At 36.0% G+C, this 16,512-nt stretch overlaps 1 protein-coding gene across 2 annotated transcripts in view; it reads left to right on the top strand.

The window, feature by feature from the left end:
* LOC136240463 (mismatch repair endonuclease PMS2-like) overlaps window positions 1–13,682 on the top strand; it is a 32,222-nt gene extending 18,540 nt beyond the window's left edge. Inside the window, exons 11-25 of one of the 2 annotated variants that reach the window (XM_066031451.1) lie at window positions 6,624–6,703; window positions 6,751–6,866; window positions 9,523–9,579; window positions 9,631–9,713; window positions 9,763–9,989; window positions 10,365–10,558; window positions 10,608–10,644; window positions 10,699–10,755; window positions 11,851–11,924; window positions 11,972–12,072; window positions 12,127–12,195; window positions 12,245–12,282; window positions 12,335–12,439; window positions 12,486–12,521; window positions 13,537–13,682. In XM_066031451.1, coding sequence (XP_065887523.1) covers window positions 6,624–6,703; window positions 6,751–6,866; window positions 9,523–9,579; window positions 9,631–9,713; window positions 9,763–9,989; window positions 10,365–10,558; window positions 10,608–10,644; window positions 10,699–10,755; window positions 11,851–11,924; window positions 11,972–12,072; window positions 12,127–12,195; window positions 12,245–12,282; window positions 12,335–12,439; window positions 12,486–12,521; window positions 13,537–13,602 — 1,340 coding nt within the window. In that variant the 3' untranslated portion in view covers window positions 13,603–13,682. Of the gene's footprint in view, window positions 1–6,623; window positions 6,704–6,750; window positions 6,867–9,522; window positions 9,580–9,630; window positions 9,714–9,762; window positions 9,990–10,364; window positions 10,559–10,607; window positions 10,645–10,698; window positions 10,756–11,376; window positions 11,503–11,850; window positions 11,925–11,971; window positions 12,073–12,126; window positions 12,196–12,244; window positions 12,283–12,334; window positions 12,440–12,485; window positions 12,522–13,536 lie in introns of those variants that run through there. The other variant, XR_010693815.1, reaches the window with a different exon arrangement.
* Window positions 13,683–16,512: the final 2,830 nt, after the last annotated feature.

Here is a 16,512-nt window from a genome sequence, read left to right as displayed (position 1 = left end):
CAACTAGGAGCAAATTGATTAGAACATCACATATTCTAAGAAATAGATGTAGTATATCTGGTATGACGTGGTCAATAGCAATTGAAGAAAAAAGTGGTGGTTGTATACAACCAAAAGTTTCAACGTTCCTTTTCTTCGCCAACTTTGACAGATTCTGAATTTCCTTGATTGTCCTTGCATCCTTGCTTACATCACTTATTGACCATTGCTTATTTAAGTCATACCTGTCAGTACTCGGGAATTTGCACCATATACACGAGTAGCATGCATTTGCTGCTTTAATTCCTAGACATATGGCTAGGAATTTCCAGTCACCTCCTAAAAAATATTCTATTTCAAATGTGGTATCATTTATTTTGATAGCATTAGTTTTTTTGAACTTCTGCTGCTAATTCTGACACAGCAACTTGCTCATAATCTTCTGTGGTATTTATGAGAGCTAAAATGTGATTTCCTCTGGGAGAATTCGGGAATTCTTCACCCTTTACATTCACTATAGTGAAAGCAATCACTAGTGTATGCATGCTACGAGATACATACGTACCGTCACCGGTTATTTTAACTTGAATTTTTCTGATTTCTTGCAAATTGGCATCACATGAAAGTAAATGCTGAAGTCTCTCAGTTAGCTCCTTTTCAAGGGACTGCTGGACACCTATAGCATTTCCAAGTACAGCCTCAATGACATACTTTGAATTCATCTGTTTAGCTTCCTTCTGTAGGCTGTACGCACTAGGTAAGTGCAAATTAGTCATTGAAATTTCATGGTATGCTTCATTTGATATGTTGTATTTTTCTTTGATATACAAATTTTTCCTCACCAAAGAATCTTTGCCATCTTTTGGAGCTGGTTTGAAATCTATTACTGGTTTAGGACCTGTATTATCAACAAACACAGTTTGTCCTGTATCACCATTACACAATTCAATATGCTTGCATGTAAATTCACTGTCAGCTAATACTCCGTCAATGCTCTTAGATATAATTTTGATTTTTTTTTTGCTTGTGTTGAATGGAGTATTCTGGCCAAGACTTCACTCGTTTCCTTTTTATTGATGCTCCTGATCTGTAAGCTAACAGTTGTTTGTTAGATGCGTCTAAATCAGAACACTTATTTGTCATATCCTTTAGTTTCTTACTGACATCTTTCAACTCTTCCTTTAATTCATCACATTTTGACTTTACTGTTAAAACTATTGCTGAATCTTTTTTGCAGCTAGGAACAATTTCATTTTCATTTAAGGTTAGTAGCCAATTCATATCTTTCCACTTATCAAGAATTTCAGATCTTTTTCTGCCACCACACAAGCTAAGGTGCTGTCCCATCCTTGATAGCTTAGACATGAAAACTGATCGCAAACGATTCATCACTATGACATTGGAGCGTAATTTAACAAACACTTTGGTGATTACTTTCTCAACAGCTAATTCCTTCGGGGTTAAAAACGTATTCTCTACAGTAACTTCACTATCACCTGACGAGTCAAACAATGGATATCCAACCTTATTTGGATGACTGATTGAATACAACCAATAGCTAAATAGAAGTAAAGCAACATTTGTAAAGCAGCATACATACCAGTACCTACACAGAGTGTAGGTAGTATGAATAAGTTGTTGTATTATGATATATTGTATAGCTATACCAATTTCAGCATCAAGACCCCAGCATTACAGTTAGTGTGAATTGAATGGCAGTATACTTTCCAAACTTAGGTGAGACACACTTTGACCGAGTGTTCAAGCACTACTTTTTATCAGAGACTGGACTATGTTGGCGGCTTAACACTACACATGGCCAGCCCACTGGCTTAGCCAGGCGTCATAACGAGCCAAACGTTATAGATACTCACTTATTGATCTCAAACAAGCGAATTTCAACCATAGAGGCTCCCAATGATACCACTAATAGCCAGAACAGACACAAAACTGTGGAAAGGCGGTATTCCAATGTAGACATTTGGCTTTTTCCTAACAGTAATTAGATAATAGTGGCTATATACGGTACAAATCCAGCCGTTTATTCTAATTAAACAGGGTAAAACTGAGGGTAAAACCCATGGTCTTGGTAACTCTAAATCCCACAATACATTACGCATTGAGAAGAATGGTGGACCGGTGGAAGAAATCGCAAAAAGGCGGATACAACCACTGCTGCTACAGTCATGAAAATGAAGTAGAGTATTCCTTAAAGGTATATGAATAAGTAATAGGCCGATTTTTCTGTACTCACCACTTCGTGATGTTGGTGGTATCAAAAAAATCGCCTAAATCAGCTCAATTTACACCATTTTACGTACTTTACGCATTTTAGGGGGCGTATCCTTTTTAATGGTAATGTACTGCTAATATTCAAACATTTTCGACATGCACGTACGCCCTTCAGTTCCAAATCACAAATCTCCAGCGATTCGCCCACGCAAGTACTTAATGCTGCTTGAAAACTAATCTTGAAAACATATTTATAAACAATACAAGCTCACAGTGATACAATACTATAGTTCTTAATCAAGAACTAATGTCCTAGTTCAGAACCCAGCCCATAGCCTTAGAAATCACACTATGGCAATTACGCATGACATTTCAATTCAAGTTTCAAATCAAGTTTCAAATCACAAATCCAATTTCAAATCATTTACAGATTTGCGAAGGTGTCGCACCCCTTGTCACAAATCACAATCCGTGAAATTTCAAATCACAATCAGGTTTCAAATTACGAAATGATTTCAAATCGCAAAGATGTCGCACCCCTTGAAAAAAGTTGGATAGTCTACTTTTTGCGACAATATTGCAAGGCCCTCCAGCATATCCTCTACTCTGACAGAGGTATATCTAGTAGAATTACAACAAACCATGTGTAATTTTAGTTATGAAAATATAAACGCGTTTTATGTTTCCTTGAGTACTCCAATTGCTCCAGCCATACACCCACATAATTATGTAACGTCAGCTAATCTCTCATGCTTCAAATACAACAGTAGCAAAGTTTACACTGCAATAACATTTTAGCAACAATTGAGTGGGTGTGGTAAATAAATGTAGAGTAACTCACTGATCATTGACCACCTAAGGCTTGATGTACCATAACTCAGACATCTGACATCATAGAGCAGCAAAATTTTCAATGGAGCTGGAACTATTAAATCTATCCCACAGTCAAAGTATACAAGAATAGTGGCAACAGCGTGCGTCTATCAATTATTGACGTATGTACAAATTTCAATTACCTATTTATTATCGACCAATTCCAAGAAATGGAGCATAACTTGCTATGAATTTGCACAAGTAATAAAACTATGCTAACAACTTAACCACTAACATGACAAGGTCTATACTGTTCAAAAGATATGCACACATTTAGTTAGATAGTTTTTATGCATATTCACATAATACTTCACACATGTACGTGTAGGCCATAATCAACTTGTAAACACTAGCTAGTTGTCCATTCACTAGTTCTCATTAGTGCATACAGTCCACCCATTTCCTCATCAACTTTACGGTGTCATAGATGAGACACCATTGCTGGATATCTGCCTGTTTAGCAATTATAATCTCTATATCAATATCACCATTTCTGAGTCAAATATGGTTCTGGTGTCTTCAGCTTACTTTGCAGATCTTTGAAGCTTCCTTTCTTATTGCTTTACTTCCCTTTTTTTACCTTGCCTTCATTCTCTCATCACCTCTCCTTCCTTTTCTTTGCTTCTTGTTCCTCTTTTTCCCTTTTTCACCTTCTAAAATTACATATAAAATATTTATAACATATTATGCAGAATGATTACAGCAACACAAATAGTAACACTATTGAGACTTTGTAGCTACAAAAATTTAGCCGATAGCTAGCTAGATATTCAGATAAAATGCACTTCTAAACTTCTCACAAGATTTTTTGTTACGTCTTTCTTAGGTTGCTATACTTCTCTAACTACCTGTTTTCTCAGTCCCAATCTTACCAATTTATTTATCTCGAGATTTATCTTCTGCAGGGATAGTTTTATCATGAATGAGGTTTAGTCTGTGTTTCAGCCATCCAGAATTATGTATTTAGTACTGTAGATGGAACACAATGTGGTCCTTCTGCTTCATTCATCCTGCCTCATTCAACAAACCCAAGTTCATTGCGAAGCTCATCATCACCTAGCTTTGGCATGGCCAGGTGATTCATCAGCTTGTTGTTCCAGTTCAACGCCACTATGTCTCATGCCTTTCCATGTTTGATTTCTTGTCTTTATGATGTTGAAAGAGTGCTGGATGGTCCGAAGGGAGAATGGGTTCAACAGTTTCTAAACTTGCGTGTTCGTAAAATCACATAATTATTTGGATACAGTACTAGTTGATAATTGGTGTAGTCTACTGATTGATAATAGTCGGTGGTCGATAATCAATGAGTTACGCTACCAAATACCCTAATAGCCACCAGCTGTAAAACTGTGAACATACTGTACGTATGTTAACTGTACCAGGGCACAGCTGAAAAACAGTCATATATTGGCTGAGTGCTGTCATTCCGCTGTACTCTCATTTCTCTGTATAGTGGTCAAAGTTGAAAAATAAGCCCTGACTTACAATAAAATCCACACTTGACTTTTTTGAACTGCAGGATATATTGGAGTGCCACTGCAGCAAAGAACACCTGTAGTTGAAACTCAGGAAGACGTACATATAGTTGTTCCCCACAATTTTAGACTGGAGCAATGCAAGTACTACCATCATTCATACATCTTGTTTTATTTTTATCACTGGAGCCCTACTTCACCTTTTTAATTTTTAATTGCATTAGTTTCTTTACTAAGTTATATGCTTAAGTATTAGATAATCATGATTCTCATCCCTGCCTGCATCGCTGCTTGTCTTACCCCACCAAAAGGATTTTTAGTACCATTAGTGGCTGGATGAAACCATTCAGCACTTTTAAAGTTGGTAACTAACTAGAGTAATCTATAAGAAAATTGAATTTTGAGTCATGCAAGAGTTATCTAATTCAGCTATCAAGTAATAAAAATCTGCCCACATTGCTGTTTTGAGCATTGAACTAATAATTAGGTTTATGTGTCCAAAAAGCCATTATGATGTTGCTTGTTTCCCATGCAGCAAAACATGAAGTTAGCTACCAAAACGGACTTTTTTCCAGAGAACACCGTAAATTTCACAAACTAACCTGCAGAACCCAAAACTTTTGTTTCAGTGTAATACTATTGTAGTGAGGGTTAGTGGGTATCAAGATGTCAAAAATGGCATTAGAGCATTCCCTTCCAAATATCCATTTTTCAATGCATGAAAGTGACTCTCAACCTTAGACAAACTTTCCCTGGAGTGCTTCTGCTGTAGCTTATTAAAATCACCATTCACTGCTCTTTCCAAATCTAGTCCAGAATCTTTTGGGTTATTAAACCATTATTACATCACCTCAAACACCCAATACGAAGCATCATTGTGGTTGCAGAGAGTTGCTCTATGCATATCACACCTGAAAGGTCACTAAATGGAGTAGGTGCATGGTACACAATAATTTTCATTTTTAATAGTTTTCAATAGAAAATAACCGAAATGTATTAAACATGCCATGTAGACATTTTGTCATAAACAATTGTCTGCAAACTTTTTCATATGATTGAGGTGATTATAGAAGTTAATTATACACTTTGTTTTATTTTGTGTATGTGATTGTTCTATTAAAGTATCTTCATCTTGAAAGTTTGCATGAGCCACATCCTGTGAAACATAGGAGTGACTTCAACCCCATTGCTACCTTTATAAGCATGGCTACAGTAATACCTGTAATACTTGGACATTCTGTGCCTTCCTGTATCTATGATCAAATGATTAAACTTTGGTACATCTACATAACAATATATATACAGGTGGTTAGAGGAAACAAGGAGTAAAATATAATGTTTTAAATCCTCAATAGAAAATACATATGTGACTGGCTTTGGGAAAACCGGTCTTATCGCCCATGACAGCAGATTTGATCTTTCACCAAGAACACAAAGCTACATGAATAAACTATCAATCTCATTTAAAACTACTTTGGCTGGCAAGCACAGTGGAGCTCTGGTCAGTATGTGGCTGTACAGTTCTGTGGTGTTGAATAAAGATCTGTGTTGTAAATGTCTTTTCATTTCAGCTGAATGGGTTGGCCTAATTCATCCTTACTGTTCAATTATTTTTAAACAGCTCCTTGCCCCCTACTGCCCTCCCCTTTTGGAGCTTGCCTAATACGGTCTAAAAACTATCTAAAATGGTGGGAAACTTAGTTGTTGGCTACTTATTCAGTGGATGCTGATTGTGTGGTACGAGATGGTAATTTAGTGTATTTATACAACATTGCATAGAAAAAATGATGTAGTATTCCTAAATTGTAGCCTGTTCTGCCCATTGCTCAGAAACTAAAGTATAAGGTTTCAGATTATAAGATATCAAGAATACTTTGTTCAAGTACTTGCATGAATATTCTAGTAAATGGGCAAGATACTCAGATAATTCTTATCAACAATAATGCGGTGACATTAATTTTTCATTGGTGTGGCATTTGTCAGATCGGTCAGACCTATTCTGCCACCCCCTTGTAACATGGCATAGGCTAGTAGTAAATTAATAATAATAGCCACATATTCCAGGCTGTGTTGATGTCAACGTTACTCCTGACAAGAGACAGATCTTGATCCAACAAGAGAGAGCTTTACTGGCCCTCATTAAGGTATGATGATGTCATCATATTGTTGTAGAGTATCACATGATCCCCAGATGATACTGAAGGAAATATTTGAGCCAATGCAATCAGAGTATGAACTGCAGTCTGTGGACACACCCAATGCATCACATGATGCCTCCATCACCTTGCCAAATGATGAGGATAAAAGGTATGATAGACTTTATACTATGCCATAACGTATGCTTAAAACAAAATGTTTGTTAGTTTAAAATTCTGTCATGCCAATTATTTGATAAAAAGACATACACCATAGCCTGAGTAGTGTAACCAAGAGTTAATAACACAATGATTTAGTTACCCTGTTTGTTTAAAAAAGTACTCAAATTATTATTATTTTCATCAAGACAAATGTATCCTGATGCTAACCTGTGTATTCTCACACTAGTTGTATTTGAAGATCACTCATAATTCATAGTCTCAAAAACCATGGCTTAACATATTTGTTATAATTTATAACTACTGTTAGTAGTTTTCTGTAGTAAGTACCGTAGATTCCCTAAAATTTTGGCATCTCTAAATATTCGGCACTTCCCGTGCTTTGAACGCAATGTGCTCTAAATTTTGGCAAGCGCAGGATAATTTCTAATTATAAGCACACTAAGTTTTTGGCACTTGGAGTACTAGTTGACGAAGGTCTCTTGAGTACTGAGGATTCCCAGTGACCTCACACAATATGCTACCTCAATGCTGGATGAAGCACCAAGTGTGAAATTGTTCAGAGGAACGTGCTCAACTATATCATCATGTGACATCACAGCTACCACAAAACGATCTTCGTTTCTGTTCACAGAATAACATCTCTCCTGGCCCCACTTCTCCTTATAACATGATACACCCTCAGATAATGCTTTGTTAAGCCATGGAACACTTCATGCAGCATCTGGTAGCAAGATTTATCACGAGATAGTTAAGTAATATTATTGATTGTGGTTTCTATTTTTTACTTGTTGAAATCCTTAATATTACATCTGGGTGATTGTATTCAAAATCAATGTAGTAATGACAATGACCATCCTTCCTGGATAATGTAGGCAATCATAGTATATAGCTCTGCGTCCATGTGAGTGTTGCGGTATCATCAGTTTTGCCTCAAGATGTTCCTGTTAGTTCCTGTAGAAAGAAATCCAGAAAGTAAGCAGTAAACAGATCGCAAATAACATAGCCATGAAGGGTGCAGACTGTATTAGGGATAGATCCCTAAAAATTCGACAATAGCACCGGGTTGGTACATTTTTTTCCTAATTGTTCAGCCAGACACAAACGAAATTAATTTATTTCTGCCAAATATTTAGGAAATCTACGGTAATGGGTAACATCAGGGGTGGATATAGGATTTATAAAGGGGGGGCTAATTCAAGGTACTAGTCTCTTGGGTGGAGGTGTACTTCACACCTCCCAGCATGCTTATGCCCCCACCCCCAGGTAATTTTTGAAATATAGATGCTAAAATACTGAAGTATTTCCTCATAAAATGCAAGTTTCTGCCTGTAGATATTTTATACACTGCTTTTAGATATATATGGCTCTCTGCAGCATTTGCTAATGGTAGGCCCTGGCCTATTATGGCCAAAATTTACCTATTAGGCTTTTGAGCATTGCTCAAAATTTAAGCCTATTATGCTCAAATTATGGTTTCAAAATCAAGATTATGCTGCTCTAGACTGTTTTATTATAGTATATTAGTGTTTTCTGACTGCCGTATTAGAGTAAGTGACTGCTCTATTAGAGTATTTCAATCTTATTTCTGCAAAGTGTGAATAACCAAACAAAGAAATGGTTTAATAAGTTATATTATGTGTTTTAAAATATGAAATGCACTAATAATACTATTGGCAGTAATTATTTGCTTTCTTTTAGGTGCTCGTATTCCACATTTTAATTAAATTTTCAAATATCGTCCCTATTATGCTGGCATTATGCTTGATGCTTTTGGTCACCTATTATGCTTTAAATTATGCCGGCATAATCGGCTGGAGCCTAGCTAATGGAAAGGTTTGGGTAGGTTCAGACAACCAAGCACATGATGCACCCTCTCACAATTGCATGCATGATAGAATAATAATGTTGAAATTGGAAAATTTTGAAATTTGAATGATACGAGATTGAATCTGAGAATGTTATCAATGGAAATGGTGTACCTGAATTAAGTATACCGGTACCGGTAATAACTACACAAGTAGATGAACAAGCCTTTTAAACAGACCAATGCACTTCATTGTATGTATAGACGCAGGCAGATTTGGAAAAATTCCATAACAGAACCAACTTTTATGCTTACACTGAATGTTCTATTAGAGTAGTTGGGTGACTGTTCTATTAGAGTATCTCAATCTTGTATACCTCCAATGCTGATCCGGGTCCTTGTTGCATAAACTTAAATCCACTAATAATACCTTGGAAAGATGTTTATAAGGTGGTTTTATGAGTATTTGTATTGTTAGTGATCATATAATTATGCTAAGACAAAATTTCATTATAATCCTAAGCATATTGATCAAGTAAAACCTAAAAGTGAAGGGGGGGCTTCAGTCCCCAAAGCCCACCCCTAGATCCGCCCCTGAACATATTTGATCCCAATGCTAATTAGTATGTCTAGCAGTAGAATGCTTGCAAGGATGTAAGTAGAACATTTTAGCTCATGGGTTTGATTGCTATATTAGAGTATTTCAATCATTTGTACTGTCCTTTTTATCAAAGCAGTTATCTCAATGCAGTTATCTCATTGGCAGCTTTTGTTATTGATGAGGTACTATTGTGGACGTATATTTGTGTTATAATTTTATTAATGAACTTTGTGGCTCCAGGGATCCAGTGATATCAAATAGTAAAACTGAAATTACAAAGTTAAGTGGACTAAAGAGGTAAAGTGAGCAATCATGTGAGCATTTCTAACACCTCGTATGCACCATTAGGTCATTCTCATATCATGGAGCACAACAAGGGTCACCAAGTACTGCTACAACTGGAACACCAAAGAAATGTCACATTTCAAAACGTTAGTCTTACACACCTTTGAGATGTTGTTACTTGTTATCACCTTACAGAGAAGAGCTTGAATGATTTTGGTATCAGGCTAAAATCCAATCTAACCACCTCCAGTATACATGATAGTAATGGTCACCAAAATGGTGTTAAAAGGACTCATATAGGGGAATCCCCTCAAATTTATGGGCAAGACTCTTCTGTTACATCATTTAGTGGACGTGATAAGCAATCTTTAAGTCATCTTGATGTGTCAACTTCTTCAAGTCATTGTATTGAAGTTGATAATGTTAGTAATTATTGTTCTAAGAAAGAAGCCATTTTAGGGGCTGGATCTTCAATGTTATGTATAAGTTTCTGTTAGCAATTTAAGGTTTCTGTAATACAGGTGTTTTGTTGGATAAATGTTTTATTACTTGTAATTTGAACAGCAAACACAATTACATGTGTATAAGGCTTCTATCCATCTTTGTCTTGGAATGTGTAACTACGTCAGTTTAAGTATGCTTTTATGCTATAATCAGAAATCTCTAAGGAGTTCTGTTGAAAGATACAATAACTCCCACCTTGCAGTTGGCTGTTCCAATGTTGTTAGATCTCAGAAAATTGTAGTTTTTTTTGTACCAATAACAATGTTTTGCCAAAATGTATTGTCTCCATACAGGTACAGCAATATTGCAGGGATGATAATGGTAGACATCAAGTTGTCAAGTTTGATACTAACTTGGTAAAGCAGAGACTACAACATGGCTATAAACACAACACCATCCATGGAAACACCCGGATACATGGCTTTAGGGCTAAAATAACACCAGATAGTAATGAAGATGCTGTTGTTGAGTTGAGAAGAGAAATAAAGTAAGCAGAAATCTTACCAAGTCACAACAACTATCACATCATATCACAGGAAGGAGATGTTCCCACAAATGCAAATAATTGGACAAGTATGTACCATGTGAAAGGTGTCCACTGTCACCATGGTTACATGTTATCCATAGTTCAACTTGGGCTTCATCATTTGTAAACTAGACAATGACATCTTTATTGTGGACCAGGTAATGTTGTGTGTACACCTGTACTCTTGTGATGTGACTGTGAACAAGTGTAATGGAATATTGTAGACCCAAACCTCTCTTTGTAGCGAGAGCTCAGCATTGTCCATTACGTTTACCAGTATGGTGGATCCTTAATAAGACTCTTTGTTCGTATTTATCCCTCAATTACTCTAATAAAACATACATTGGCAATAAATTTCTCACCAACTCGATGTAATCTTGATGGAATTGATCAACATGCATTGGCATTATGTAGTCATTAGAACTTTGTGTTGGCGAGATCAAAGGAAAAGGTGTATTTTAAATTCATAAAGTACACTTTAGGGTAAACAGTGCTTTATTGCCCACAAAGAGTGCTTTAATTGTACAATAAAGTACTCTTTGTGGGAAATAAAGCACAGTTGCCCACATGCTTTAGTGCAGGCTAATAGCCCGCGGTGCTCACACCAGTACAACTAATCACCCAAGCCGGTGAAGGCTGATAGCCGTTGTCGCACTGAGTGATCATTCACCCCAGCCAATACAAGTTCTACCACTGAATTGCTTTTATAGACATACCTAAATGCTTAGATGATGGGTGGGAGAAGGTAACATTGCTGTTATGTTTGTTAATGTAAACAGACGAGTCCTGGAGATATCACGGAAATACTTCACCATGTGTCACAATTGAATCGATTATGGGTTGTAACCAAAACCTGCCAAAATACACGATGAATGTCTACTATGCCAAACTATGGTGGACTACACGTGAGTTACTTTGTTAAACTAGTTTGTGTGCATTCAGGCTGCTAATAATTCATGCAATGTGTGTTAATTACGAGTCCTAGTGTATGGTCAAGCTACATGACTATAAAGTTCCCTAAATTATTTAAAGCATTGCTGCAAGTGCTATATGAAAAATAAAGCAAGGGGCATGCGGCTGAGATGCTAATAAAGCACGGGGTGAATATACATAATGTACAATAGGTTTTTGGATAATGACTGAAGGTCCAGATTACCAAGTAACTATATATTCAACTCTACTATTATATACATGTTAGAATTTTTTTTTTTGATAACCAACCTACTGTATCTGTTATGATCATCACTTCCTAGCATGCTTCAGATGAGAAGTACAACTTCGAGAGACTACAAAGGGACACAGTCCTGAAACATCAGAAGCTGATACAGTCAGTTGTGTTATTGTATAGTAAAAGTAATGATGTGGTCATCATAGGCCACTACCACTGGAGCTAACTGCTGTCAATGAAGACATTTTGTTGGACAATATTGACATCTTTAAAAGAAATGGATTTGAGTTTTCTATAGACCAACAAGGTGTGTAGTATCTTTAATTCCATTGTTGCCTTGTTACTTTGCAATTCATACTAGCCCCACCCACCAAACGGGTAAAGCTGATTGGCCATTCAGTTAGCAAGGATTGGTCACTTGGACCATCAGGTAAACAATTCCATTGGTTCATTTAAACATGTAGAACTACTTGTTACAGATGTTGATGAGCTGATCTTCATGTTAAGTGATGCTCCAGTGAGCTAGCTATACGATCTTGTATTGTGTAGTGATCACTTATCATCAATAGGGTCAAATGTGCAGGCCATCACGAGTGTCAGCCATGTTTGCCTCAAGAGCATGTAGGTCATCTATAATGATCGGTACCTCACTGAACACCAGTGAAATGAAGAAGGTAAACACTAGACTGTCTGCAGTGCTGTAATAATATATTGTGATAGATACTGACACACATGGGGGAGACTGAACAACCATGGGTGAGTGTTATTGGCAGTAGTTGTATCTGCATGTTACTGTCACAAATAAAATGCTGCAAAGAATACCGAGAGATGAGCATCCTGAAGATAGTACTCCCACCCTGAGGCATAGAATGAATGTATAGACGGGCTGCCTTGTAAAGTGTGGTTGCTTTAGCCAAAATCTTTCTGTGACACTCTCTGAGTTTTGTAGATCAAAAAATATATTAGACTTTATGACAGTGACAAACATTTCAGTTAGTTTTAGCGTGGTAGTACTAGTAGTCAGCTCTTAGTACAGCAAGTATGTTTTATAAGAGCTATAGCATATCCAGGCAAAAGAACAATATTCATATCCTACAACTGGGATATCTTGGGTTTAGGGGGGCAGCAATATTCTTTGTAAAATTCACAGTAATTCACCACTACTTAGAATTTGTTTTAAAACAATATAATTGTATGTGAAACAGAAGCACACGTTACACGAGGGACATACCTTAAAAGGGCAAGCTGTCTATAGCTACAGTGACAATGTTAGAGGTGCTTAATTTATACAATGGTACCTTTGAGGTGTGCCACTGAATGAGTAATAAAATCAAGATTATTTTTTTCCAAAAATGGCACTTTGTTGACTCTTCTAACCACCTGTCACTTACTTGGCAAATAAATTTCTCCTACTCTAATGCAACATACACAAATCTGAGGACTGTTTGTTGTGGCATGTTATCTACCCTCACATTAATGCCCTATAGAGAAACTACAGCAACTCTTATAATATAATTTTGCGGATGACAAGTACTCTAATAGAGCAGTCATTCACATAAATCATATGAAAACATTTTTACACGAAAAATTTTAATACTAAAAATTTTTTGCATGAAAATAAAGCAAATTATGGTATAACTGTACAATAAATTGGTCCCCAAAAGTATCTGTTATATAGAAGTTCCACTGTATTCATTCTTGTAATATAATCATTACCTAAACACTGTTCTGAGTCAGTGGTTTTGGTATTATTTGTTTCTCTACTTTTTAGAATTGTCCTCACGGTAGACCGACGATGAGACATTTGGTAGACTTATCCTTGCTTGACACCAGCTGACATAAATTTTGTATTATCATCTTGGTCTCTTTTTTACTTCATGTACTTGTTGATAATATAATTTGAGATGATACACAACTATAGTGCATGATCACTGAAGTACCTTCCACTGATCTGTTGTGTAATTATTCCTCCACAGTAGCAGCCCTGCTTGACTGCTACTGGCATTACTTAATATATTGCTATTGTTCATTACTCTTTGTTGCAGCAAGAATTTTAAGTGTGTATCTTCTATAGCAAAGGTTTAAGATTTGACAGTTGTTTACTTTTGGTACCCTAAAATATTCAGGCACAATTGATGTGCCTTTTCACACTTTAATGATGAAATCATTTAGAGAATCAAACTACAGTGAACAGATTTGAGATGGAAAAAATGACTACAGTGCATGGTGGTCAGCTTCATGACATTTTCTTCCCTATACTGTATGAACATGTTGTGTATTTGTAGTAGTTGATTGGGAGAAAGAAAGGTCACATAATTATGTTACATTGGTTCAAAATATTCCTTCAGTATCACCTGAGATCATGTGATACTCCATAACATAATAATTGGGAAATGGAAACGTTTTAGTATTAGTAACTAAACAGTAGTATTTGTAATTTGTTAGTAAAAGACAGCTATAGATATGTTTGATTAATTTTAATTATGGACAAACTATCAGAGCAACTGTATAATAGGAAGTGTAGTCATTTGACACTGAATTCTTTGTAAGGCACATCATATTAAGTATTACATAGCTACATGTGTGTACTCTTATACACAAATACATCTTTTTACTTTATAGTTGGTCTATATGTAGGAGGTGGGGGGGACACAGGACACCTGAAGAAATTAAGACAAAAAGTTTTAGGATGCTAGGAGAAGAATGGAACTCTAGATTTGTGGCACACGAGCAGATTCTGTCTCATAATTTTGGTTGGTATAGTTTAATGGATGACAAAACACTTACATTCTAAGACTCTGTATATCTGAAAATGTTAAAAATTAGAATCTTTGGTTTGAATTTGAGAATATTTTGGTAGTTAGTTAGCTAAGTGCTTTGAAAAGCATGTGCCATCCTAGAAAATTAATTGGTTTTCTGAGATGGACATGTTTAATGGTTAAGTGTGTACACTTAGTACTTTTAACAAAGTAAGTCATATTATAACTATAATGCATGCAATAGAAAACAATAATGATCAGCTGATTGTGGATGTTCTAACATACTGTATAGCCTAATTTAATATTTTTGGAGGTTGAGCAATGTAAAAATAAAATTTAGAAGGATTGCAGACATTTCCACATGTACGATATGGAGGCATAAATTTTTCGAGGATAAAATTTTTGCTGTTGACCCAAAAAATCTCAAAATAGCAAAAATTTTCTCCCTCGAAATATTTAGTTATTATAGTTATGGCTTCTATTAGAGTAGTGACTGCAAATTTGCCCTCAATTTCTTCTTAGTGCACAGTTTGCACATGTAATAATTGTTGTCCTTTTGTTGTCTTTTTACTTTTACTTCAATACAGTGTGGCTTGCAAGAGGGGGGGGGGGGGGGGAGAAAGGTCAGAGAAGAGGGGTGAATAAGAGTAGGGGGGAGGGGGGCAAAGCATGTGCTCATCATAATGAATACTTGTAACTACTGATCTAAAGATAAGGATATCTGCCAGCTGCAGTCACTACACTACACACATCTATATTCACAATCTATAATGCAGCCACCCAACTGTAATAATGCTATCAACGCTAATACCAAAAATACTCCTTCAAAACAAGGCACCATGTTTAGTGATCTCTATACTACATGCTTAAGGTGATTCATACCAATCATTTCTACTTAAACGTTTCTTAGTAAGATATCTATATGGGTTGCATGTTTGTTATGCAGTAACATTATGTAAGTCATCTCTTATTATTGAAATATAATGTGTATGCTGCTAGATAGGTACCAGCACATAATAACTTCACTTACAATCAGTTAACTATAGATAATGTTAGTTTATTCACCATCCATCAACCAGGTGTGGACTGTGTGGAGAAATTGTGCAATTTACAGGCAAGAATCATGTTGCTGATCAATTAATATTCTTACAAAATGTATAGAGTTTGGTTACTTTGTGATCATCTCATTATACTCTAGCTACCTCAATAATACAGGCCATCATGTGTATTAAATACAGCATGCAGTTCCCTCAAGTTTAATGTAGCTACATTCACATTATTATAATGACACACAAGTGATCATTTGTTGCTGCTTGATGTATAATGACATCACAATTCATCATAATAGCCTGTAGCTATAGGTCCAATATCCTTTTAGCTCTGTGACTGATAAAGCCTTAACTATAGCTATTTGTTGAGTAAGTCACTTCGATCGATGCTGTACACCAAATAGTTCACATTGTGAAGGTAGCAATTAACACTACTAGATAATAATAATACCACGTACACTGCAATTAATAATGTAGTTATTTGTTTATCACACTATACACAGGTATCGGCATAGTATCAATAAACCATATGGATCTTGGAAGTCATACACTGGGGCAAATCACTGATTAATTTTATCACATTATTAACTATAACCTTATATGATCAGCCATTACAAGAACTAATCACTGAATAGTCTGATAGTTTGTAAGGCTTCTACATGCATGTGTGGAAGTGATGTTGGCACAAGTAGTTATGTAGAATAGAAATATAATCCATGAAGATGTGCATGTGCAATTGTAACCTGCATGTGGTTAAGTTGAGCAGTTGTAGCATAATATGATTGCCCGTGACACCTGACAGCTTATTTCTGCACATGCTATCATGATACTGTATAGATGTTTCAAGCCAGAGTTGTAAACAAGCACTATAAAATAAGATGGCCACAGTGTTCATGACTTGTGGTTTCTGTTTAAAATAATACCTGTGTTTTTTATCCA

This window comes from Dysidea avara, chromosome 12 (assembly GCF_963678975.1).
Source record: "Dysidea avara chromosome 12, odDysAvar1.4, whole genome shotgun sequence".
In the NCBI taxonomy this organism is placed as follows: Eukaryota; Metazoa; Porifera; class Demospongiae; order Dictyoceratida; family Dysideidae; genus Dysidea; species Dysidea avara.
This window is presented reverse-complemented; position numbering and strand designations above follow the sequence as displayed.